The sequence below is a fragment of the Heptranchias perlo genome, chromosome 3 (genome assembly GCF_035084215.1).
Source record: "Heptranchias perlo isolate sHepPer1 chromosome 3, sHepPer1.hap1, whole genome shotgun sequence".
Taxonomy (NCBI): domain Eukaryota; kingdom Metazoa; phylum Chordata; class Chondrichthyes; order Hexanchiformes; family Hexanchidae; genus Heptranchias; species Heptranchias perlo.
This window is the reverse complement of record NC_090327.1, coordinates 11,646,586-11,673,674: the sequence shown is the minus strand read 5'-3', so window position 1 is coordinate 11,673,674 and position 27,089 is coordinate 11,646,586. Positions and strand designations below refer to the sequence as shown.

Here is a 27,089-nt window from a genome sequence, read left to right as displayed (position 1 = left end):
GCTCTCTGATTTTTCCTGCCAAAGTGCATAACCTCACATTTTCCAATATTGTATTGTATCTGCCAAATCTCCGCCCACTCACCCAGCCTGTCTATATCCCCCTGCAGGTTTTTTATGTCCTCCTCACTCTCCACTTTCCCTCCCATCTTTGTATCATCTGCAAACTTTGATATGTTACACTTGGTCCCATCCTCCAAATCGTTAATATAGATTGTAAAGAGTTGGGGACCCAGCACTGCGGAACACCACTGGCTACTGGTTGCCAGTCCGAGAATGAACCGTTTATCCCAACTCTCTGCTTCCTGTTAGATAACCAATCCTCCACCCATGCCAGAATATTACCCCCATTCCAGTGATTCTTTATCTTGAGCAATAATCGTTTATGTGGCACCTTGTCGAATGCCTTCTGGAAGTCTAAATACACTACGTCCACTGGTTCCCCTTTATCCACCCTGCACGTTATGTCCTCAAAGAACTCAAGCAAATTTGTCAGACATGACTTCCCCTTCGTAAAGCCATGCTGACTTTGTCCTATTAAATTATGTTTATCCAAATGTTCCGCTACTGTCTCCTTGATAATAGATTCCAAAATTTTACGCACCACAGTTGTTAGGCTAACTGGTCTATAATTTCCAGCCTTTTGCCTACTACCCTTTTTAAATAAGGGTGTTACATTAGCAGTTTTCCAATCTGCCGGGACCTTTGCCGAGTCAAGAGAATTTTGGAAAATTATTACCAAAGCATCCACAATCCCGACTGCCACTTCCCTTTAGACCCTGGGATGTAAGCCATCAGGTCCAGGGGATTTATCCGCCTTGAGTCCCATTATTTTACTGAGTACCAATTCCTTAGTGATTTTAATCGTATTTAGCTCCTCCCCCCCCTCGAGCCCCCTGTTTGTCCAGTGTTGGGATATTCTTAGTCTCCACTACCGTAAAGACTGAAATAAAATATTTGTTCAGCATTTTTGCCATTTCCATGTTTCCCACCATTAATTTCCCGGTCTCATCCTCTAAGGGACCTACGTTTGCCTTAGCCACCCTTTTTCTTTTTATATAACTATAGAAACTCTTGCTATCTGTTTTTATATTTTTTGCTAATTTCTTTTCAGAATCTATCTTCCCTTTCTTAATCAATCCTTTCGTTACTTTTTGCTGTCTTTTGAAGACTTCCCAATCTTCTATCCTCCCACTAACTTTGGCTACCTTATATGTCCTTGTTTTTAGTCGGATACTGTCCTTAATTTCTTTACTTCGCCATGGATGGCTGTCATTTCTTTTACATCCTTTTTTCCTCAGTGGAATATATATTTTTTGAAAGTTGTAAAATAACTCCTTAAATGAACACCGCTGCTCATGTACCGTCTTACCCTTTAATCTATTTTCCCAGTCCACTTTAATCAATTCCGCTCTCATACCATCATAGTCTCCTTTATTCAAGCTCAGTACGCTTGTTTGAGAACCAACCTTCTCACCCTCTAATTGGATATGGAATGTAACCATGTTATGGTCACTCATTCCAAGGGGATCCTTAACTAGGACATTATTAATTAATCCTGGCTCATTCCAAGGTTGCTTTCCCCCTTGTAGGTTCAATTACATACTGCTCAAGAAATCCATCCCTAATACACTCAATAAACTCTTCCTCAAGGCTGCCCTGCCCAATTTGATTTGTCCAGTTAATATGATAGTTAAAATCCCCCATAATTATAGCTGTTCCCTTATTACATGCCCTGACTATTTCCTGATTAATACTTCTTCCAGAAGAGTTGCAACTATTAGGAGGCCTATATACTACACCCACTAGTTTTTTTCCCCTTATTATTCCTTATCTCTACCCAAACTGTTTCATTATCCTGATCCTTTGTCCCAATATAATTTCTCTGTATTAAAGTGATTCCTTCCTTTACTAACATAGCCACCCCACCTCCCCTTCCTTCCTGCCTGTCCTTCCTGATTATTAAATACCCTGGCATATTTAATTCCCAGTCGTTGTCACCCTGCAGCCATGTTTCTGTAATGGCCACAAGATCATACCCATACGAGTTATTTGTGCCGTTAACTCGTCCATTTTGTTACGAATGCTACGTGCATTCAGATAAAGAACTTTCAAATATGTTTTGTGACACTTAGTTCCTGCTTTTTCCTTTTTTCACACTTTACCTTTTACTCCATACCTTCTGTCCCTTCCTGACACGCTTTCCTCTGTCTCCCTGCTCAGGTTCCCAACCCCCTGCCACAGCTTTGATGCTGGGTTAATCGCCTTACGCCTTCTAGTTTTTATTTTTTCTGTCGTGCCTAAAGTACACTTTCTTTCCGCTGCTCTACGCTTTTCCCTTTCACTTGTTCTTGAACAACTGTTTGTACTATTTGTATTGTAGATTTCCCCTGGGTCTTCCCCTCTCTTGCTGCTCTCAATTTTATTCCCTTCTGACTCCCCGCTCAGGTTCCCATCCCCCTGCCACTCTAGTTTAAACCTTCCCCAACAGCACTAGCAAACACCCCCGCGAGGACATTGGTCCCGGTCCTGCTCGGGTGTAACCCGTCACGCTTGTACAGGTCCCACCTTCCCCAGAACCGGTCCCAATGTCCCAGGAATCTAAATCCCTCCCTCCTACACCATCCCTGCAGCCACGCATTCATCCTGTCTATTCTCCTGTTCCTATACTCACTAGCACGTGGCACCGATAGTAATCCTGAGATCACTACCTTTGAAGTCCTGCTTTTTAATTTATCTCCTAACTCCTTAAATTCACCTTGCAGGACCTCATCCCTTTTCTTACATATGTCGTTGGTACCAATATGGACCACGACTACTGGCTGTTCACCCTCCCCCTCCAGAATGCCCTGCAGCCGCTCCGTGACATCCTTGACCCAAGCACCAGGGAGGCAACATACCATCCTGGAGTCACGTTTGCGGCCACAGATACGCCTATCTGTTCCCCTTACAATTGAATCCCCTATCACTATCGCCCTGCCACTCTTCTTCCTCCCCTCCTGTGCAGCAGAGCCACCCGTGGTGCCCCGAACCTGGCTCTTGCTGCATTCCCCTGATAAGCCATCTCCCCCAACAGTATCCAAAACAGAATATCTGTTTGAGAGGGAGATGGCCCCAGGGAACTCCTGCTCTACCTGCCTGGTCCTTTTACTCTGCCTGGCGGTCATCCATTTCCTTTCTTCCTGCGTAATCTTTACCTGCGGCGTGACCACCTCACTGAACGTGCTATTCACGATAATCTCAGCATCGCGGATGCTCCACAGTGAGTCCACCCGCAGCTCCAGCTCCGAAAGACGGTTAGCCAGTAGCTGCAGCTGGACACACTTCCTGCACACATGGTCGCCAGGGACACTGGTAGTGTCCATGACTTCCCACATAGTGCAGGAGGAGCATATCACGGGTGCGAGGTCTGCTGCCATGACTTGCCCTTAGACTGTCCGACTCTCCTCCCACTCTAGGTCTCTCCTTTTATACTGTGCTCACCTCTCGGACTCTCCTGCCTCACCTGTGACGTCGCACAGTAGTTGTCTCTTGTTGCAGGTCTGCTGCTGCTTTTTATTCCCCAATCTCAGACTTCTACTCTCAGGTTCACTGCCGCTCTGGGGCAAAAGTTAGGAAAAGCAAGGAAAAGCAGCACCTCCTTCCCCCACTTCACCGAACTCCCACACTCACCAAACTCAGTTCACACTGTGTATCCGCACACTGTGCTGTTCGCACTGACAGGCCCCTGTATTTCTACAGTTGAGACTCAGATGAATCAGGCCTGCCCCACCTTCAAGTACCAGTTGAATCTAGCTAACCAATTAACTTGCTACATCAGCTCTCTCTGCTGAAGCCTGACAGAAACTTAAAAATTTAAACTTTAAAATTGAACTTAAACAGTTAATAGCAATTGAACTTAAACAGTTGGAAGCAATAGGCACTAGATTTTAAAGAGATTAACCCTTAAACTCCCACAAGAGATTAACCCTCAAGCTCCCACACTCACCTAACTCAGTTCACACTGTGTATCCGCACAACCTGTGCCCATTGAGCTGCCAGATGAGGGGTCGAAGCTAAGCCAGGGCAGCACACCTCCGCCCTTCCCTGGGAGTGCATCCTGAACCCACCCCTCCAACTTCACGACACCCCCAAGCAGAGTCAGAATCATCCAGCTCTCCTCAACAGGTGCGAGTAAGCGCCGCTATGCCTGGTGAGCTCACTCAGAGACACAATCCAGATTCGGGGAACGGAGAGACTCTGAGGCGGTGGAGATTGCCATCACCTCTCGCGACTAGTGGGCAGCCACGGACTGGTGAGTCACTGGAGTTTGACTTGATGGCTACAGGCCTGAAGAGGCTCCTGATGGTGGGGCATCAGTGGGGCATGAGGACTCTGGGCTCCATCAGCAGTAACACAGAGCTTCTTGCGGGCATGGCCTCCGTGTCTGCTATAATGCTCAGCACCAACAGGTGATGTTAGAGCCGTGACAACCAATGCTCGGGTGGCTGCTGCACCGAGACACCCAGCAGGTCCCCCCGTCGGCAGGGGACGGTGAGGGAGCATTTGGGACTTCCACCTTGATGGAAGCTCAGGCTTCTGCTCTTGAAGGGCGCGATGAGTCGTGGCTTCCACTCTCTTACTGAGGCCTTGTGGGATCTGACGGGCGGAAGGGCAATTGGTTCGGTCCGAGGGCCAGCTGCTGCCACCTCTCCGGGCTTCCACAGTGCCGCCGGCATATGGCAGGATGCACGAGGCAGCTCAGGATCTCCCTCCTGAGACGCAGACAGCAGCAGCCCTGGTCCAGGAGCACACGGCCCTTAGTGTGGACCCACCATCAGCCCGCCATCTTTCCACCAAGTCCCACCTCTCCGGCCCTGGGTTTACTCAGAGACTGCTGAAGGGAGAGACCGACTGAAGGGCTCATTTAGATGCCAGGGCCCAGTGGGGTGCCACGAGGAAGTAGGGGGCTATGTATTCCCTGCCTCTGTTACCTCCTCTATCGCCTCATTTGTCAGGAAGGGGGGAAAGCTGCCTGGCTGGAAGATTGTGACCATTACTGTTACTACCCGCTTGTTCGATGACTACTTTGTTGTTGATGTGTCCGTGCTGCGAATTAAAATATTATTGATTCAGAGAGCTAAATTTTGATCTCAATTTGTAAAAGTTTGCCAAAGCTGCAACACTATCTCAAGTTTACGTCAGTTTAACTCAGCTTTCCGTATATGTGCAGACGCTGCTATCATTACTGTTCGTCACATTCCTTCAAAGGCACTGTAACGGTTTCGTACTTCCCTGCAATATCTTTTGGTGCTTGTTTTTGGAAATGGAAAGAAACAGTTTAAAGAAACCTCCTTTGTCTTTTCTTGAGGGAACAGAGAGCAGTGAAATATTTTGACTCCATTCTTCCTCAAAGTAATGCGCAAAATAATTACCTCTGTCGCATAGTGTGGTGAAAATGTTTGTCCCAGTGAGTAGGCATGTTTGCATCGGGCCACTTTTTGCCCCATCATATTGCAAAGGTAAGAGGATGCCTTGTGGGCAAACTGTGCCCGATTCCCCTCTCCGTTGTTTTACCCATGCAGGTAGGTGGTTCACACAGGAAACTTTAGGAAGCTAACTCCCTCTTAGTGCACTGAGGGCTTGATCTAGTCTTCGTGTAATATGGGTGATAACCAGTCGGCAGCCTGTTTTACATCTTTCCCGACTCACTAACACCCGTTTTACGCTATCGCACGAAGTCAAGATCTACCCCCGAGAGTGCAATAAATAAGAGTGCAATTTTTGTGCCCTTTTTAAGTGCACTTGCGATCCAACTCCGCCAGGAACACAGCAGGCCAGCAGTAACTTTGCAAATCTGTCGTGTCAATAGATGGCCACGCCGGTCGGCAGCACATACCGGGAATGCATTGCCCACGGTCTTCCAACCATTAAAATTAATCGGCGAAAGATTGTGGGCAACGTGGGCCCAAATCTCTGATTGGCACTGCCAGCAAGTAAGGCTGCACGCCAGCAACGTGTAAAAGTACCCCGGTACTCTCACTGCAATGGCAATACGCACAAAAATGCCCATCTGCTTATCGCGTGCCATCTTCGCATTTCACATAGAAGTCACTAACCAAAGGAGAGGAATCAGTTCCCTCGCGCCCGCAGTATTCAACTTTGCTCTCTGCAATACCTGCACACGCCAAACCAGCACCAGCTCAGAGATAAACACTCCTGAGGATGTTAGTTAGTTTGAGAGGGGCACAGAGGGTGAACTGTTGATTATAGTTGAGGAAAGGACAGACTTAGAGGTTCGCAAACTGTGCCTTGACAGAAAATCAGTCGATCCACTTCTTGCTTCTGACCTCATGGGGGTTATAGAATCATCGAATGATACAGCACAGAAGGAGGCCATTCGGCCCATCATGCCTGTGATGGATCCTTGAAAGAGCCACCCAATTAGTCCCACTCCCCTGCTCTTTCCCCATAACCCTTCCGCCTTAGTATTTATCCAATTACCTTTTGAAAGTTACCCTTGAACCTGCTTCCCTTTCAGGCAGTGCGTTCCAGACCATAACAACTCGCTGCGACCCTAACAAATCAGGGTCAGCCATGAATTGGAGGGTATTTAATGAGCATGAATGAGTGAACCAGTCACCTGTCTCTTCGCAGAATTTGAAGCAAACTGGTCTGAGTAGTATTGCCAATTCTACCAACCAGTTGTCCGTGGTCGTAGAGTAACAGTTGTCTGCTCTGCAGGCTGCCATTGGGCAGTAAGTAACATCAGTGGTATCTGGCCAGGGAAATCTGCCAGTGGAGGGCAGCAAATGTGATTGAATCATCTTTCAGGAAATGCCCCCCCCCCCCCGATGAGGTTTTAGGGAATCCAAAGTACAAGATGTGATTAAGTCTGGATTTGATGCACTTGGAACACAGTTGGGACTAGCATCAGGAGGGCTACAGACAGCTGGTGTCATGGTCCCTGCCAATGGGGAAAGACGAACACCTTCACAACTCAGTCTCCAACAGAACAAGCAGCCGGCTCTCAAGTTGTTTCTAGTCTCTTGCCAGCTTTCGTCTCTTAAAATCACCGAGTCATAAAGCACAGAAGGAGGCCATTTGGCCCGTTGTGCCTGTGCTGGCTCTTTAGAAAGTGTTATCTAATTAGTCCCACTACCTGCTGCCCTTTCCCCATAGACCTGCAAATTTTTATTCTTCAAAATAGTGGCCGTGGGATCTTTTACGTCCACTTGAGAGGGCAGACGGGGCCTTGGTTTAACATTTCATCCGAAAGATGGCACCTCTGACAGTGCAGCACTCCATCAGTACTGTACTACAGTGCCAGTCTGGAGTATCATAGAATCATAGAATGGTGACAGCACAGGAGGAGGCCATTCGGCCCATCGTGCCCATGCCAGCTCATTGTAAGAGCAATCCAATTAGTCCCATTCCCCCGCTCTTTCCCCATAGCCCTGCAAAGTTTTTCCCTTCAAATATTTATCCAATTCCTTTTTGAAAGCCATGATTGAATCTGATTATGTGTTCAAGTCTCTGGAGTGGGAGGCAGGAGGCGCTTGTGGAGCATAAACGCTGGCATAGACTAGTTGGGCCGAATGGCCTGTTTCTGTGCTGTAAATTCTATTTAATAGTTACTGCATCGCAAACGCAACTTTATCACGTGCAAAACACTTTGGGACATCCTGAGAGATGTGATAAGGTGCTTTGTAAATACGAGCTCTTTATTTCATTTCTGAGAATGGACAGTAAAGGGGCAATTTGACGAGTTTGTGCAAAATATTAAATTAACCCCTAAGTGTCGGCAGGTTATTGGGCTGTGGAGAGCAACAAAGCTGAACCCAATCCCTTTTTCTCTTCCAACGCCCTCGTACAGACACTTTACAGCAGGGGTCATTTGTCAGTGATCAGGAACTCGAACAATACAAAGCCAAGGGGGTGGTCACTGAGGACAATTGTTGTACTCGAACTGCAGTCCCAGCTGAGATCAGCTAACTCAGGACGACCCGGAAATTGACCCTTGAACTTAACGCTCTCCACCATCGAGTACTATTAGCCAGCAAGCCATCAGAGGTGCTAATTCCTTTTAGTGTAACAAAAGCATTAAAGTGGGGCTGGGAGACCATGAGGACAGGACAGCAAGTAAGAATTAGGGATAGGATATTGGGTAGGACCTTCTATCAGGACTGTGTTACGGGTGCAGGCTCAGTTCTGCAGCATATTGTAAAATATTTGCATCTTTTCAAAGGAATTTTAGCTGGCCAATGCACTGTGGTTACGAATTTGGAGATATGGCTGCTAGGATTCCCTCTGTCTTTTGTGTTGAGAGCCTTTCAGTAGATTAAGGATATAATACTGATGTGACTCGCTGCTTGTCAGCTCCATGGCCAGTAAAGGGGATGTCACGCCAGACAAATAGGATTTGCTTCAGTTCTGGACTGTAGACGACTCATCAGTCAGCTTCCACTTCCCATCCTCCCAGGTAACAGATAATAGTTAAAGAAAGAAAGAACTTTCATTTAGATAGTGCCTTTCACAATCTTGGGATGTCCCAAAGCGCTTCACAGTCAAAGAAGTATTTTTGAAGTGTAATCACTGTAGACAAATGGAGCAGCTAATTTGTGTACAACAAGGTCCCACAAGCAGCAAAGAGATAAATGATGAGATATTCTGTTTTAGTGGTGTTGATTGAGGGATAAATATTAGGCAGGACACCGGGAGAATTCTGCTGCTCTTCCTTGAATCTGTGCTGTGGGATCTTTTACAGGGCCTCAGTTTAAAAGACGGCACCTCCGACAGTGCAGCACTACCTCAGTACTGCACAGAAATGTCAGCCTAGGTTTTGTGCTCACATCTCTGGAGTGGGGCTTGTACCCACAACCTTCTGATTCAGAGGGAGAAATGACACTTTAAGTATTAATATTGACCTCAGGGCTGTGGAGAAGGGACTGAGGATTTCCACGGAAAGATTGTTCTATTGTGCAGGACATGCTTTATTTGCTTTGAGGTGTAGGAAGCTGGCTAGACCAAATATATTGACTGCAGCCTTTAACCATGTTTTTGTTCCCTTGTTTCATTAGGCCTGGAAATCCATGGCAACATTAGGAACAGGAGTAGGCCATTCAGCCCCTCGAGTCTGTTCCACCATTCAATTATGATGTGGAGATGCCGGTGATGGACTGGGGTTGACAAATGTAAGGAATCTTACAACACCAGGTTATAGTCCAACTGTTTTATTTGAAAATCACAAGCTTTCGGAGGCTTTCTCCTTCGTCATGTGAGTGTCACTCACCTGACGTGACTCACCTGACGAAGGAGAAAGCCTCCGAAAGCTTGTGATTTTCAAATAAAACAGTTGGACTATAACCTGGTGTTGTAAGATTCCTTACACCATTCAATTAGATCAAGGCTGATCTGTTTCTTAACTCCATCTACCTGCCTTGGTTTCGTAACCCTCAATGCCCTTCCATAACAAAAGTGACCGTGCCCACGGATGTCTCTCCAGCGCTGAGCCCACTGGAATTTGCGGGGTCAGCAAGAGGGCACCTAATTTGCATGGGGCCAGCGGGCATCCGCACCACTGCAGCCACAGCTCGCTTGCTCCTTGCGGTTGGAAAATAGGGCATTGCCCACCGCCGGGGGATAGGTTGTCTGGACCCCTCCCCCTCCCTGATATCCAATCATTCCCCCATCAATATCCGATGCAAGGGAGATCCGATCCAGTTTTATTTTAAATGGCCCTACCTCTGTCAGCCCAGGCCACTCTCCTGGATTGAGCCCACTGCCCACCCCAGGCTCGGTGGTGCCCACTTGTGCCCATCTAGAGCCCAACACACCTCGTCTCTCTATTTCTTGGCCTCCAGTAATAAGTTGAGTCCCTACTGAACCAAGAATGTGGGAATTCCCAGCATTCGGTATCATCAATTCATCTGTGCCCTGGCTCCACCCTCTTTGTGTCATGGACTTTGTGGGGGAGAGGGCGCGGATGGGGGAAGGGGGTGGGAGGGTTGGAGGTTCCTGGAATCATCTCAGACTCGGACAGATTTTCAGTTGGAGTCCAGCGGAACCCCCTTGGTGGGATTCAGTACCAGTATATTTCCACATCACTGAGACAGAACTTCGTGGATGACAAGGTGTGACTCACATGAGAATTATCAAATAAGTTAAAAGACTCTTAAGAGCAGGCTGGGGCTCTTTTCTCTAGAAAACAGATGACTGAGGGGTGACCTGACAGTGGTCTTTAAGTTTATGAAAGAGTTTGATAGGGTAGATGGAGAGAAGATGTTTCCACTTGTGGGGGAGACCAGAACTGGAGATCCTGGGCTTTATAAATAGAGGCAAAAAGTACAAAAGCAAGGAAGTTATTGTAAACCTTTATTAATTGACTGGTTATATCTCAGCTGGATTATTGTGTCCAATTCTGGGACCTTGGAGAGGGTGCAGAGGAGATTTACTAGAATGGTACCAAGGATGAAGGACTTCAGTTATGTGGAGAGACTAGAGAAGCTGGGATTGTTCTCCTTAGAGCAGAGAAGGTTAGGGGGTGATTTAATAGAGGTGTTCAAAATTATTAGGGGATTTGACAAAGTAAGTAAGGAGAAACTGTTTCTACTGGTAGGAGGGTCGGTAACCAGAGGATACAGATTTAAGAGTATTGGCAAAAAAATCCAGGGGGGGAAATGAAGAGATTTTTTTATGCAGCAAGTTATTATGATCTGGAATGCAGTGCCTGAAAGGGTGGTGGAAGCAGATTCAATTATAACTTTCAAAGGGGAACTGAATATATACTTGAAAAGGAGAAATTTGCAGATCTATGGGGAAAGAGGGGGAGTGGGATGAATTGGATAGCTCTTTCAAAGAGTCAGCATAGACATGATGGCCTGAATGGCCTCCTTCTGTGCTATATGTTTCTATGAATACTTTGTTATTTTAAGCTTCAGAAACAAGTTTAAGGTATTAGTGTACTTGTTCTTTATTGGATGATTTACTTTGCTTTTGAACATAAGAACATAAGAACATAAGAAATAGGAGCAGGAGTAGGCCTCTGACCTGCTCTCGTAGCCATAGTATTTATATGGCTGGTCCAGTTAAGTTTCTGGTCAATGGTGACCCCCAGGATGTTGATGGTGGGGGATTCGGCGATGGTAATGCCGTTGAATGTCAAGGGGAGGTGGATAGACTCTCTCTTGTTGGAGATGGTCATTGCTTGGCACTTATCAGCCCGAGCCTGGATGTTGTCCAGGTCTTGCTGCATGCGGGCTCGGACTGCTTCATTATTTGAGGGGTTGTGAATGGAACTGAACACTGTGCAATCATCAGCGAACATCCCCATTTCTGACCTTATGATGGAGGGAAGGTCATTGATGAAGCAGCTGAAGATGGTTGGGCCTAGGACACTGCCTTGAGGAACTCCTGCAGCAATGTCCTGGGGTTGAGATGATTGGCCTCCAACAACCACTACCATCTTCCTTTGCGCTAGGTATGACTCCAGCCACTGGAGAGTTTTCCCCCTGATTCCCATTGACTTCAATTTTACTGTGGCTCCTTGGTGCTACACTCAGTCAAATGCTGCCTTGATGTCAAGGGCAGTCACTCTCACCTCACCTCTGGAATTCAGCTCTTTTGTCCATGTTTGGACCAAGGCTGTAATGAGGTCTGGAGCAGAATGGTCCTGGCGGAACCCAAACTGAGCATCGGTGAGCAGGTTATTGGTGAGTAAGTGCCACTTGATAGCACTGTCGACGACACCTTCCATCACTTTGCTGATGATTGAGAGTAGACTGATGGGGCGGTAATTGGCCAGATTGGATTTGTCCTGCTTTTTGTGGACAGGACATACCTGGGCAATTTTCCACATTGTCGGGCAGATGCCAGTGTTGTAGCTGTACTGGAACAGCTTGGCTAGAGGCACAGCTAGTTCTGGAGCACAAGTCTTCAGCACTACAGCTGAGATGTTGTCGGGGCCCATAGCCTTTGCTGTATCCAGTGCACTCAGCCGTTTCTTGATATCACGTGGAGTGAATTGAATTATCTTACAATAAATACAGTTTGTAGCTTAGCCTGATGTTTATGGTCTGTGGGTGGAGTATATTTTTCATATTGTAGGGGTCAGGAGTAAATGGCGTGAAACCCTGCATTGCAAAACCTGTAGATTGATACCCTTGGAGGAAGCTATTCCATTCACTTCACACATAAGATTAACTTTGGGTTCATTGGAAGTGCAGGATGTCACTGAAAGTGACCAGAAATAAAGAATTTGGGCTGAAAGCTTGAATTGTACCTGAAACATGATCTTTTCTTTCTCTTTCAGGTACAACCTACTATTCTTATTTCAGAATTTTAATTTTTTTTCAGGTTATAAATTTGAAATTAACATTGGAGAAACCTTGACTTATTAATATTAATAAATTTGATTTTAACAAAGATGTTTCAAAGCATGGGGTAGATCTTACAAATCAAAGCATAAAAAGCACTGATTTACTCTCATTCTTTCTCCTCTCTTTACCCTGCTTCTGGTTCTGTGAGCTGTCACCAATAATGACATCCAATTTCAGTTTGATGCTAATCTGTGGGTTAGATGGAATATAATGTGGAAAAATGTGAAGTTATCCACTTTGGTAGGAAAAGCAGAAATGCAGAGTGTTTTTTAAATGGTGATAGATTGGGAAATGTTGATGTTCAAAGGGACCTGGGTGTCCTTGTACATGAGTCACTGAGAGCTAACATGCAGGTGCAGCAAGCAATTCAGAAGGCAAATGGTATGTTGGCCTTTATTTACAGGGCCTCGGTGAGACCGCACCTGGAGTATTGTGTACAATTTTGGTCTCCTTACATAAGAAAGGATATACTTGCCATAGAGGGAGTGCAACGAAGGTTCACCAGACTGATTCCTGGGATGGCGGGATTGTCATATGAGGAGAGATTGAGTAGACTAGGCCGATATTCTCTAGAGTTTAGAAGAATGAGAGGTGATCTCATTGAAACATACAAAATTCTTACAGGGCTCGATAGGGTAGATGCAAAGAGGATGTTTCCCCTGGCTGGGGAGTCTAGAACCAGGGGTCACAGTCTCAGAATAAAGTGTCGGCCATTCAGGACTGAGATGAGGAGAAATTTCTTCACTCAGAGGGTGGTGAATCTTTGGAATTCTCTACCCCAGAGGGCTGTGGAGGCTCAGTCATTGAGTACATTCAAAACAGAGATCGATAGATTTCTAGACATTAAAGTCATCAAGGGATATGGGGATAGTGCAGGAAAATGGCGTTGAGGTGGAAGATCAGCCATGATCTTGTTGAACGGCGGAGCAGGCTCGAGGGGCCAGACGGCCTTCTCCTGCTCCTATTTCTTACGTTCTTACGTTCATCTGTGTCCGCCTCCCGCACACCTTCAGTGTTCGGTGCCAATTATTGCTCTGACTAGCCTATCGTGTCTTCCTTTATTGCGAGCTCCAAGACAGTTGTCTTACCCGTCGTTGGCTCCACCAAAAAATACGGTTGACCCTGAACGATGCGGTACACTATCCTGGCGTGGCTCCCGTAGGAAGGATCATCAGCGTCTGTAGCTGTCACTTGGGTTACTGAGGTTCCTGTACAGAGAAGAAGTAATTCGCTCATTAAACTTTGTTTTTTTGATTCGCCAGAAAGTGTTTAACTTTTTTCCGTTCTATTAAACTGAATGTGTGCGTCTTCACAAAGATGCACGTTGCAGAGAATTTTATACCAGAAAGAGGGAACCAGTCTAAATAGGCAGAACGGTAAAATACACCATCAAACACTTACTACTACTACTACCACTACTACTACTACTACTACTACTACTACTACAACAACAACAACAACAACAACAACAACAACAACTCGCACTTATACAGCACCTTTTACATAGTAAAGCGTTCCAAGGCGCTTCACGGGAGCGATTATCAAATAGATATTTGACATCAAGCCACACAAAGAGATATTAGGATAGGTGACCAAAAGCTTGGCCAAAGAAGTAGGTTTTAAGGAGCGTCTTAAAGAATGAGAAAGAGATAGAGAAGTGGAGAGGTTTAGGGAGGGAATTACAGAGCTTAGGGCCTAGGCCGCTGAAGGCACGGCCGACAATGGTGGAGCGATTAAAATCGGGGATGCACAAGAGGCCAGAATTGGAGGAGGGCAGAGATCTCCGAGGGTTGTAGGAGGTTACACAGATAGGGAGGGGCGAGGCCATGGAGGAATTTGAACACGAGGATGACAATTTTAAAATCAAAGCGTTGCCGGACCGGGAGCCAATGTAGGTCAGCGAGGGGTGATGGGTGAATGGGACTTGGTGCGAGTTGGGATACGTGCAGAAGAGCTTTGGATGAGCTCAAGTTTACAGAGGGTGGGAGATGGGAGGCCGGCCAGGAGAGCATTGGAATAGTTTACTATCTCAAATGCCCATTTTTGTTCCAACCTTGACTTTGGAGGTAGCACGTATAAACCGGCTTTCTCGCAAATATGGCAACAGAGCTCCGTGAAAATTCCCGGCCACTATAACACAATGAAATGGTGCACAGACTTCCAGAGGAACAGAGTTCCATCTCATGGGAATTTTTTGCCCGCTGCCTCTGAAGACTGTATATTACAGGTGATGTTGTTTAAACCGTCGGTGGGAATGGGCACCAAACCCATCACTCTGCTCCACTGGGAACAGTACACGGCCAGCAACAGACAAGCACGAATGTAATGATCGAGCAATTGCACTAGTACGCAGTTGCCTCACACTTGCAACTTTTGAGCAGTCGCACATGTACAAATCTGGTGCACGCACACTTATGTTCTGGTGCTCTTGTTGGTGCTCCGACAAGGGGTGTAAACAGGGTGAACGCAGAACAGCAACAACCACTTGCATTCATATAGTTCTTCGGCGTGAAAGGGACATCTCGTGGTGCTTCACAGAGGCACAATCAAAAAAATGAACACCGAGCTAAAGAAGGAGATATTAGGAGCGCTGGTCAAAGATACGGGTTTTAAGGAGCATCTTAAAAGAGGAGAGGGAGATGGAGAAGTAGAGGGGTTTAGGAAGGGAATTATAGAATATGGGGCCTCGGCAGCTGAAGGCACAGCTGCCAGGGGTGGGGAGAAGGAAAGGCCCGAAGTCAGAGGAATGAAGAGGTATAAATTGGACATCATTGTTCCTGTTTTACAGGCGCAATGAGGGCTAGTTTCAGGGACCAAAGTCTTGCACTCCAAGGATGCCTGAAAGACGTCGAACCCAATATTGGGTCAGGCTATTTTCCAGGTGTCTGGAGCGGCCGCCTAAAGATGTTCAGCTCCTTGCATGTGATTATTAAGGGGCCTAATGACTGTTTCAGGACCCCTCAGGGAAATTGTGCCGTCCTGAGCAGAGCAGGTGTCGGGTCTTTCAGGCGTGGATGCGGCCTAGCAAGAGTCCGCCACCAAAAAGGTAGATTATTTTTTATATCAGAAAGCAGGCCAGACCATAATTCACCCCAAAGGTTTTTTTAAATTTTAAAGGTTACCTCCAAAGTCAAGGTTGGAACAAAAATGGAGAATTGAGATAGTTGACTATTCCAATGCTCTCCTGGCCAGCCTCCGTAAACTTGAGCTCATCCAAAGCTCTGCTGTCCGTATCCTAACTCGCACCAAGTCCCGTTCACCCATCACCCCTGTGCTCACTAACCTACATTGGCTCCCAGTCCAGCAATGCCTCCATTTTAAAATTCTCATCCTCGTGTTCAAATCTCTCCATGGTCTCACCCCTTCCTATCTGTGTAACCTCCTCCAGCCCTACAAGCCCCTCCGAGATCTCTGCGCTCCTCCAATTTTGGCCTGTTGCGCATCCCGAATTTAGGATACAAATTTTTATGAGGCCTCTTTGAATATATACAATGGAGGCTTGGCTAGTTGATGGCCATTGATAAGAACATAGAAATAGGAGCAGGAGTAGGCCATCCGGCCCCTCGAGCCTGCTCTGCCATTCAACAAGACCATGGCTGATCTTCTACCTCAACGCCATTTTCCTGCACCATCCCCATATCCGTTGAGCCTTTAATATCTAGAAATCTATCGATCTCTGTTTTGAATGTACTCAATGACTGAGCCTCCACAGCCCTCTGGGGTAGAGGATTCCAAAGATTCTCCACCCTCTGAGTGAAGAAATTTCTCCTCATCCTAAATGGCCTACCCCTTTACCCTGAGACTGTGACCCCCCTGGTTCTAGACGCCCCAGGCGGGGGGAAACATCCTCCCTGCATCCCTTCCCCCACCTGCGAGAGTGAACGTCCCTTCACGAGGTGACAAATTCTCTTGCTTACCATCAGGTGACATTTCAGGAACGGTGGCAACATATGGCTCATCCAGAAACTGGGGTTCATTATCATTGATGTCCTGGACTTTAATATTGAACTCTGACTCTGGCTCCACGTGTTGGTTGGTTGCCCTGTCCACCACTTGTGCCCGCAGGGTGTAGTAGGACTTTTCCTCTCGGTCCAACTTCTTTATCAGATAAATGTCACCTTTATCCTCATCGATGGTAAATATAGTGCCAGCCCCATCACCTGTTAGGTTGTACCTCAAAGAACCATTGCCATTGTCCGAATCAGAGTGGAGCTATGGATATAAATTCATGCATGAAGTTAAACGAATACTATTTAAAATAGTCAGAAGGTGTCTGATAATGTAAGGAAACCACAGCATCAGAAGCAGTCACATCATTAATGTAGCAATAATTTCACCTTAGCCGGTGAAATGTCACTTTAAGGGAATGATATTCTGAACTACGTTAGGAACTAGGGGGCAAAAATTCAGACGCGGCTAAAATCAGGCGAGCAGGTTACGCAGGGTTCGCTCCCTGCAGCTGAATGGATAGGCCCGGGACACACCTAATATTGGGCCTCGCGCCTCATCATCTTCGAACCGGCGAGCTGGCGACACCTGATGGGTGTCCCCCAGGCAACTCGCTGTAGAAGAGGCCTCGAAGATCGGGTTGTTGGGTCAGGGGCAGTGGCCCTCAGGTAAGTGCTTAAAGGGGACTGGGAGAGGGAGTGTGACCAGGAGAGGGGGCGATCGGGAGGGGGTGTGACCAGGAGAGGGGGCGATCGGGAGGGGGTGTGACCAGGAGAGGGGGTGATCGGGAGGGGGTGTGACCAGGAGAGGGGGCAATCAGGAGGGGGTGTGACCAGGAGAGGGGGCGATCGGGAGAGGGAGTGTGACCAGGAGAGGGGGCAATCGGGAGGGGGTGTGACCAGGAGATGGGGCGATCGGGAGGGAGTGTGACCAGGAGAGGGGGCGATCGGGAGGGGGTGTGACCAGGAGAGGGGGCGATCGGGAGGGGCTGTGACCAGGAGAGGGGGCGATCGGGAGGGGGTGTGACCAGGAGAGGGGGTGATCGGGAGGGGGTGTGACCAGGAGAGGGGGCGATCGGGAGGGGGTGTGACCAGGAGAGGGGGCGATCGGGAGGGGGTGTGACCAGGAGAGGGGGCGATTGGGAGGGGGTGTGACCAGGAGAGGGGGCGATCGGGAGTGGGTGTGACCAGGAGAGGGGGCGATCGGGAGGGGCTGTGACCAGGAGCGGGGACGATCGGGAGGGGGTGTGACCAGGAGAGGGGGCGATCGGGAGGGGGTGTGACCAGGAGCGGGGGCGATCGGGAGGGGGTGTGACCAGGAGATGGGGCGATCGGGAGGGAGTGTGACCAGGAGAGGGGGCGATCGGGAGGGGGTGTGACCAGGAGAGGGGGCGATCGGGAGGGGCTGTGACCAGGAGAGGAGGCGATCGGGAGGGGGTGTGACCAGGAGAGGGGGCGATCGGAAGGCGGGCGATCAGGAAGGGAGTGATCAGGAGGGGGGGCGATCAGGAAGGGTACCGGTGGCTGGAATAGAGAAGGGTAGCGGCGACAATCATGAGGGGGTGAGTCGAGGTCATGGTCGGAATGGGGGCAATTAGTGGCTTGTGGCAGCCAGTGGTTTGAAGATGCAGCCTGGCTCCACATTCAGGTAAGTATTTTGAACAAAGTTATCTTTTTGGTGGTGGCCTGCAGTGGTCCCTTTAAGGTCCGCCCGTTAGACCACATGTAGACCATGTTTTCCTGAATGCAACCGCCTCTGGCCGCCTTGGGACAAACCAGTATTGCAGAGGGAGTCCTTAAATAGGCGGAAGGCCCCTTATTTATATATGCAAATGGACTAAGGCCTGTTTCAGGCACGGGACCTGGACACCTATTTTTTTTGCCGAAGCCAATATGGCGGGTGGCGCTCCTCTGGCTCGTAATGAGCAAGCGCTTCCTGCCCGCCATGTTGGAGGATTAGGCTCCCATTTAGCACTTGAAAAATGAACGGGTGCCATCGAACTTCTAGGCCTGTGTCTTCTTACCAGTCTTTCAGACCCTCTGTCTTGGTAATTAGCAAATCTGTATGTTGCATTTGTCATTTATTCATTTAACCTTGTTTATAATTTAGAATGGAGGGAGCAGACACAGTACCTCAGGTAAGTCATGGGATGGGTAAGCAAGTTACGACCAGGGAGTGTACACTGAGGTATTGACCTGTGTTGATGTGGCACTGAAATGTTGGCCATAGTATCAGCCTATGGTCTCTCTACATTCGCTGAGTTCTGAAGCTTCTTCTCATGGTTTTCCTTAACTGAGAGGAATCTTGGGAGCTGAGGGTCTTCAGGAGAATCGCATTTTTGTTGTTTTTTGCTTCCTATTTCGATCCTAAACTACACAGCTGGTCTCAGGCCTACATTGCTCAGTGCAGCCATGTTATATTATGGGCTGTGCCTGCCAGAAGAGCTGTGCGCATAGATACTTGCAAATATGTGCCCACCTCCACTCTCCAGCTGGTGAATTTTGAATTGTTTCAAAAGTGAAGGCGGAAGTGTGTGTTTTCCCAAGACATTAAAAAAGGACTCCGCAGTAGAATGAAGATGTCCAAAGGACGCTGCACTGGAATTATGCTCAGGGTTGCCAACTCTGGTTGAATGTATTCCTGGAGGTTTCATCACATGACCTCCTGCCACCAACTATCCCGCCCCCACGTTCCCCCCCCCCTCCCCCAATGGTTGCCCGACACGTCCATCCTCACAGCACATTGCCTTCCCAAGCCAATTGGAAAATAAAAAGACTCTTCATTACCCAATTGGATGATTCTTGACTATCAGTCAAACAGCCTTTTTTCCCATCTCCAATATTTTTATAACTAATAAATAGAAGCGTTCAAAGAAAATGGAAAGAAAAATCACATTTTTTAAATGCCCCTATGATTTTTCTCCGGGGTGTTGCTCGCAGCAGCATCCTGGAGATTAATCTTCAATTCCTGGAGACTCCAGGTCAATCCTGGAGGGTTGGCAACCCTAATCATACTCCACATGTGCCAAGCCCAGGTGGTGTGTGATGGCTTTCTCTGGGGGGGTCTAACACTGTGGGAAGTGCTGTTCACAGGGATCGTGCTGGGGCCATTGTTGTTCACAATTTACATCAACGATTTGGTCTCGGGAATCGGAAGCACAATTTCAAAATTTGCAGACGACAAAAAATTGGGGGGGTATAGTTAATACAATGGAAGAATGCATTAAAATGCAAGACGACATTAATAAACTTCCAGAATAGGTGTGTAATTGGCAAATGAATTTCAATATAGATAAGTGTGAGGTGGTGCATTTTGGTAGGAAGAATAAGGAGGCCACATACTGCTTTAATAATAAGAGTCTAAATGGGGCAGAGGAGCAAAGGGATCCAGGGGTACAGATACACAAATCACTAAATGTAGCAACACAGGTTAACAAGGCGATAAAAAAAGCAAACCAAGTACTGGAGTTCATTTCTAGAGGGATAGAATTGAAAAGCAGAGAAGTTCTGTTAAACTTGTATAGAACCTTGGTTAGACCACACTTGCAGTACTGTGAACAGTTCTGGTCTCCATATTATAGAAGGGATATAGAGGCATTGGAGAGGGTGCAAAAAAGATTTATTAGGATGATAGCAGAACTGAGAGGTTATACCTATCAGGAAAGATAGGCTGGGGCTCTTTTCTCTAGAAAAGAGAAGACTGAGGGGTGACCTAATAGAGGTCTTTAAGATAATGACAGGGTTTGATAGGGTAGACGTAGAGAAAATGTTTCCACTGATGGGGGAGTCCAAAACTAGGGGTCATAAATATAAGATCGTCACTAATAAATCCAATGGGGAATTCAGGAGAAACTTCTTTACCCAAAGAGTGATAAAAATGTGGAACTTGCCATCACAAGGAGTAGTTGAGGCGACTAGCACAGATGGATTTAAGGGGAAGCTAGATAAACACATGAAGGCGAAAGAAATAGAAGGGTATGCTGATAGGTGTAGGTGAAGAGGGGAGGGAGGAGGCTCATGTGGAGCATAAATGCTGGCATAGACCAGTTGGGCTGAAAGGCCTGTTTCTGTGCTGTAGACTCGATGTAGCTCGACGCTTAGTTTTGTGTATTTTGGAGTTGATTTTGATGTGTGGTACATAATTGGTCGATGTAAAGTCAAAATCACTTTACATCAGTGTGAAAGTGCAGTATAACTGCACCCTTAATAGATTATTAAGTATGTTTCTGAAACACATTTATTCCAGTTCAGTGACGGGAAATAATCACTCTTAAGATCACCCTTGTCCCTCGATGTGGGGTGTGTTTCAAGTCAGGCTGTCACCTCGACGTGGGACGTTCCGAGTTTGAATCAGTGACGGGGTTCACCAGTTTCAGGTTGAGCTGATACTTTACTGCAACTCAAGTTGAATGTTCTACCTTCTCTATTGTGTCATATTGTCAGTTAGTAAAGCTGGTGCAGCCGTCCTCTGGCTCCAGGGAACTTTTGCTGGGGGTCATTTTCTGAAACATTTACTATCTTCATTGTAATAGCTTCACTTCACCAAAAATGAAAAAAAAAAGAAAACCTTTTTCTACTTGTTCTTGGGATGTGGCAGAATTTATTGCCCATTGCTCGTTGCCCTCAGGATGTTAAGAGTCTACAGGGGTTATCTTGACTTTGGGCGATAGTGGTAAACAGACGATATCCGATCCACTGCCCGTTGTACATCTCTCGCGATTTCATTTCCATTGACTTCAATCGTTCTTTTTATTATGTTGTGAACTCCAGGATGTACAATCAAACCTTGGTATAACAAGAAGGTTATGCTGATAGTGTTAGATATGGTATGGGTGGGAGGAGGCTTGTGTGGAGCATAAACACCGGATTAGACCAGTTGAGCCAACTGGCCTGTTTCTGTGCTTTAAATTCTATGTAATTCATAGAATCATTGAAATTTACGACGCAGAAGGAGGCCATTCGGCCCCTCCTGTCTGTTCATTCTATGTAACAAACTATGGGAAATTTACATAAGAGAGATTTGGGTGGGGGGGAGGGGGTCAATGGAAAGAAGAATTGGGCAGGGTATGTATAATGGGCGGCTGATTCACTACCACCTGTTTTGTGCCCCCGCCAAATGAATTTTACCCCATTGCTTAACTACAAAAAACTGCTTCCCTTTTCCTTGCGTTATATAGAATCGTAGAACCTTACAGCGCAGAATGAGGCCATTAGGCCCATCGAACCTGTGCCAGCTCTTAGAAAGAGCTATCCAATTAGTCCCACTCTCCTACTGTTTCCCCATAGACCAGCAAGTTTCTTCTTTTCAAGTATTTATCCAATTCCCTTTTGGAAGTTACTATTGAATCTGCTTCCGTCTCCTTTTCAGGCAGTGCTTTCCAGATCGTAACAACTCGCTGCGTAAAAAAATTCTCATTTCCCCCCTGGATTTTTTGCCAGTTATCTTAGATCTGTGTCCTCTGGTTACCGACCCTCCTGCACATTTCTCCTCATTTCACCTCTGGCTCTTTTGCCAACCACCTCGATAAGAACCCAGGGTAACGCCAAATGTTTCTACATTCTTTCTGATCTTGCGGTAATATTTCCAGTAATTCCCCTCGAGCCGCGGGAACCTTTCCGGAAGGAGGATGTGTGTGATTTTTTTTTTCTCTCCATTTCTTCCTACCAATTCCCAGTGCGTTTCCTTGAGCTGCACCGTACGGTGGTCCCACTGAGTGTGCAGTCACCAACCCGCAGGGGTAAATAATTTGTTCATGGGATGTGGGCGTCGCTGGCGAGGCTGGCATTTATTACCCATCCCTAATTGCCCTTGAGAAGGTGGTGGTGCAGTCCGTGTGGTGACGGTTCTCCCACCGTGCTGTTAGGAAGGGAGTTCCAGGATTTTGACCCAGCGACGATGAAGGAACGGCGATATATTTCCAAGTCGGGATGGTGTGTGACTTGGAGGGGAACGTGCAGGTGGTGTTGTTCCCATGTGCCTGCTGCTCTTGTCCTTCTAGGTGGTAGAGGTCACGGGTTTGAGAGGTGCTGTCGAAGAAGCCTTGGCGAGTTGCTGCAAAACTTCTTCCTTTAGATCTCCAACATGCGGTGTTGGCAATCTGTCAGCTTCACAAAGAACCCCCCCGCCCCTCCCTAGTGACAGTGCTCAGGTAGGTACGTACTCTTATATTGCAAAGTGTAATATTACGACAGGATTTGAAAATCAGCCCCAAGTTATTTCACACACGAGAGGACATATGTTATGAATTTCCATTCCTGGCACAGAGCTTTGCCCAGGAGTATAAACTGGCACGATATAACCGCGCATGTTCTGACGAATTTCTTCCTGGTTCAAGACGAAACCGTATTATACTCAGAACAGGAGTTCAAACCACAACAAAGTAGAATAAAATTCAATGCTTTATCAGCTCTACAACAACAACAACTTGCATTTATATAGCGCCTTTAACGTAGTAAAACGTCCCAAAGCATTATCAGACAAAATTTGACACCGAGCCACATAAGGAGATGTTAGGACAGGTTGGTCAAAGAGGTAGGTTTTAAGCCGCATCTTAAAAGGAGGAGAGAGAGAGGTAGAGAGGTTTAGGCAGAGAAATAATGCTCTAAAATAATGATGTGATCTAAAATCAAGATGTTTGACTGCGCACAGTGGGAGTGAGGTTCCCAGGTGATAGCATGTACATTAGGTGGTACAGGGATTCATCACAACCAACCTGGGACATATTGCTGACTGTAATAGATGTTAACACACTGGTAGGCACATTGCATCTCGAAGCCAGTGGCCTACCTTGCCAATGTAGAGCGGTTCTGGTCCGAGGTGTTCTTCTAATACAAAGAACTGGTTCCACACCCACTTCCGTTTGACGCGATGATGAGAGTGAGATTGTTTTTCCACTTGGTTCTGCTCTGAGTGAACCGGTGTCATCAGGCAATATTCTGCCATAACAAATCCCATCAGGGTGGACCACCATTTGTAACAGGTTAACATTCTTGGTGATCAGGGAGTATTCTGGCAAATTGAGTTATCAGGGTAGATTTCTTGAGGGAAAGGGGCTATTTTCCAAATGGCAATGTACAAAACACTGATAAAGTACTGAATAATTTGGAGGCTCAGGAATAATTTTCTCCTTTTGGAGATGAAGCATAAAAATCGGTTCAACTCTTCATATTCCTGGAAGTAAAGAACAGGGGTATTACTTTCAGCTGCACTTATTATTGCCATATCATAGAATTATAGAATGTTGCAGCACAGAAGGAGGCCATTCGGCCCATCATGCCTGTACCAGCTTTTTGAAAGAGTTATCCAATTAGTCCCACTCCCTCTGCTCTTTCCCCATAGCCCTGTAAATCTTTTCCCTTCAAGTATTTATCCAATTTCCTTTTGAAAGTTATTATTGAATCTGCTTCCACCACCCTTTCAGGCAGTGCGTTCCAAATCATTACAACTCGCTGCGTAAAAAAATGTTTCCTCATGTCGCCTCTGGTTCCTTTGCCAATCACCTTAAATCTGTGTCCTCTGGTTACCGACCCTTCTGCCACTGGAAACAGTTTCTCCTTATTTACTCTATCAAAACCCTTCATGATTTTGAACACCTCTATCAAATCTCCCCTTAACCTTCTCTGCTGTAAGGAGAACAACCCCAGCTTCTCCAGCCTCTCCGAATAACTGAAGTCCCTCATCCCTGGTACCATTCCAGTAAATCTCTTCTGCACCCTCTCTAAGGCCTTCACATCCTTCCTAAAGTGTGGTGCCCAGAATTGAACACAATACTCCAGGTGAGTCCTAACCAGTGATTTATAAAGGTTTAGCATAGCATCCTTGCTTTTGTACTCTATGCCTCTATTCATAAAGCCCAGGATCCCATATGCTTTTTTAACAGCCTTCTCAACCAGTCCTGCCACCTTCAAAGATTTGTGCACATATACCCCCAGGTCTCTCTGTTCCTGCACCCACTTTAAAATTGTACCATTTAGTTTATATTGCCTCTCCTCGTTCTTCCTACCAAAATATCACTTCACATTTCTCTGTGTTAATTTTCATCTGCCATGTGTCTGCCCATTTCACTAGTCTGTCTGTGTCCTCATGAAGTCTGTTACTAGCCTCCTGACTGCTTATTACATTTCCAAGTTATTTTCATCTGCAAACTTTGAAATTATTCTCTGTATACCCAAATCCAGGTCGTTAATAAAGATCAAAAAGAGCAGTGGTCCTAATACTGACCCCTGGGGAACACCACTGTATACTTCCCTCCAGTCTGAAAAACAACCGTTCACCACTACTCTCTGCTTTCTGTCCCTTTGCCACTTTTGTTTCCACGCTGCCATTGTCCCTTTAATCCCATGGGCTTTAATTTTGCCAACAAGTCTATTATGTGGTACTTTATCGAATACCTTTCGAAAGTCCATTTACACATCAACCGTACTACCCTCATCAACCCTCTCCGTTACTTCATCAAAGAACTCAATCAAGTTAGTCAAACATGATTTTCCATTAACAAATTCATGCTGATTTTCATTAATTATCTAAGTGACAATCAATTTTGTCCTGGATTATTGTCTCTAAAAGTTTCCCCACCACTGACTGACTGGCCTGTAATGGTCGGGTTTATCCCTCTCCCCTTTTTTGAACAGGACAATAACATTTCCAATCCTCCAGTCCTCTGGCACCATCCCCATATCTAAGGAGGATTGGAAGATTGTGGCCAGAGTCTCCGCAATTTCCACCCTTACTTCCCTCAGTAACCTAGGATGCATCCCACCTGGACCAGGTGAGTTTTCTACTTTGAGTACTGCCAATCTTTAAAGTACCTCCTCTTTATCTATTTTTATCCTATCCAATATCACTCCCTCTCCTCCTTTACTGCTACATTGGTAGCATCTTCTTCTCTGGTGAAGATCGATGCAAAGTATTCATTTAGCCATGAACTCTGCCTCCACAAGAAGATCTCCTTGCCTGTCGCTAATCAGCCAAACCCTTCCTTTGACTATCCGTTTACTATTTCTATGTTTATAAAAGACTTTTGCGTTCCCTTTTATGTTAGCCGCTAATCTATTCTTATATTCTCTCGTTGCCCCTCTTATTCCCTTTTTTAGATTTCCTCTATACTTTCTGTATTCAGCCTGGTTCTCTAATGTATTTTGAACCTTACACTTGTCATAAGCCTCCTTTTTTTGTTTCATTTTAATCTCTATATCTTTAGTCATCCAGGGAGCTCTAGCTTTGGATGCCCTTCCTTTCCCCCTCATGGGACTGTGTCTACTCTGTACCCGAAACCATCTCCTTCTTGAAGGCCTCCCAATGTTAAATTACTGTTTTGCCTAACAATTTTTGATTCCAATCCACCAGAACAAGATCCCTTTTTAACTCACTGAAATTAGCCCTCCTCCATTTAAGCATTTTTACGCTTGATTGTTCCTTGTCCTTTTCCATAACTATTCTAAACCTAATGATATTATGATCACTGTTCCCCAAATGCTCCCCCCACTGAAACATGCTCCACTTGCCCCACTTCCAGAACTAGATCCCGCACTGCTACCTTCCTCATTGGTCAGGGAACACACTGATCAAGAAAGTTCTCTTGTATACATTTCAGGAATTCCTCCCCCTCTTTGTCCTTTACACTATTACCATCCCAGTCTATTTTGGAATAATTGAAGCCCCCCATTATCACTATTCTATAGTTCTTGCACCTTTCTGTAATTCGCCTGCGAATTTGCTCCTCTATCTCCTTCCCATGATTTAGTGACCTAAAGTATACATTATAGTTTATATATTTATAAAGGACTTTTGGGTTCCCTTTTATGTTAGCCGCTAAGTGAGATACTAAACATAGGAAGAGAAATCTCTGTTTGTACACAATTTTATTCAACTACTAGTCAATATGCGAGGGTAATTATGACTTTGGGCTAGAGTGTAAAACGGTCGATATTGATTCAGCCGCCCGTCATACATCTCTCCTGATTTTCATTCCCATTGAATCGCTATCACCCATTTTACATTATCACCCAAAGTCAAAATTACCCCCAGGGTGTCCAGAGGAAGTATGGTATTCAGTTGAAGCAGAGTTAGAGGGCAAGGAATAATTAGATCAGGGCATGCAGACATAATTCATTCTCCATTTTAAAGTCCACATTTATAAGGGAAACCGGCCATGTAAACTGCAGCCTCTCAGGAGTCTGGGCCAGCTGGTAGTATGGCACTAACAAGGGCACTGGCAGAGTGGGTTGCGGGGGAGCAGGCATGCTATCGTCCTGACAGTGGACAGCAGGTGCCTCTCCCATGGAGCCAAGGCCATTCTCCTGGGACTGAGCACCCGCACTCCTACGGGCTCTGCGTGAGAATAGAGTGCAGGAGCGATGCGATGCCCTGGAAGCCTCTGTCAACATTGGTTCCCAGATCGAAGATGGCAGTTGCCTGAGTTTCCGTGGCAGCAGTGTGAACTGCCATGCAAGCTGTCAGCAGAGGCTCCATCATGGTGGGTGCCACTGTAGTATTCACAGAGCTGACCGCTCGGGCCATGTTGGACAGAATGGTCTCCATGGTCTGCGCCAAGCCTTGGCACAAGTTGGAGCTGGACTCTTCCAGGCTCTGAGCCAAGCTCGCTGGCAGCTTTTCTTTTTACTTCACTGTCTAGAAATGGAATACTCCACATATTAACACCGCTGAAAATGAGAAAATATCAATATGCGTCTGATAAGCAAATTAACACAAAATTAATGCATTATTAGAAATTAAACATGAGCTGCAATGTAGTTTGGAATATGCATTAGGTTGATATAAGATTTATTC

At 46.4% G+C, this 27,089-nt stretch overlaps 1 protein-coding gene across 2 annotated transcripts in view; it reads right to left on the bottom strand.

The window, feature by feature from the left end:
• The window catches only part of LOC137310176 (cadherin-7-like), a 79,706-nt gene extending 56,383 nt beyond the window's left edge, over window positions 1-23,323 (bottom strand). Inside the window, exons 1-3 of one of the 2 annotated variants that reach the window (XM_067978134.1) lie at window positions 23,088-23,323; window positions 16,271-16,565; window positions 13,442-13,561 (exon numbers count right to left, since the gene is read on the bottom strand). In XM_067978134.1, the coding sequence (XP_067834235.1) occupies window positions 13,442-13,561; window positions 16,271-16,565; window positions 23,088-23,288 (616 nt within the window). In that variant the 5' untranslated portion in view covers window positions 23,289-23,323. Of the gene's footprint in view, window positions 1-13,441; window positions 13,562-16,270; window positions 16,566-23,087 lie in introns of those variants that run through there. The other variant, XM_067978135.1, reaches the window with a different exon arrangement.
• Window positions 23,324-27,089: the final 3,766 nt, after the last annotated feature.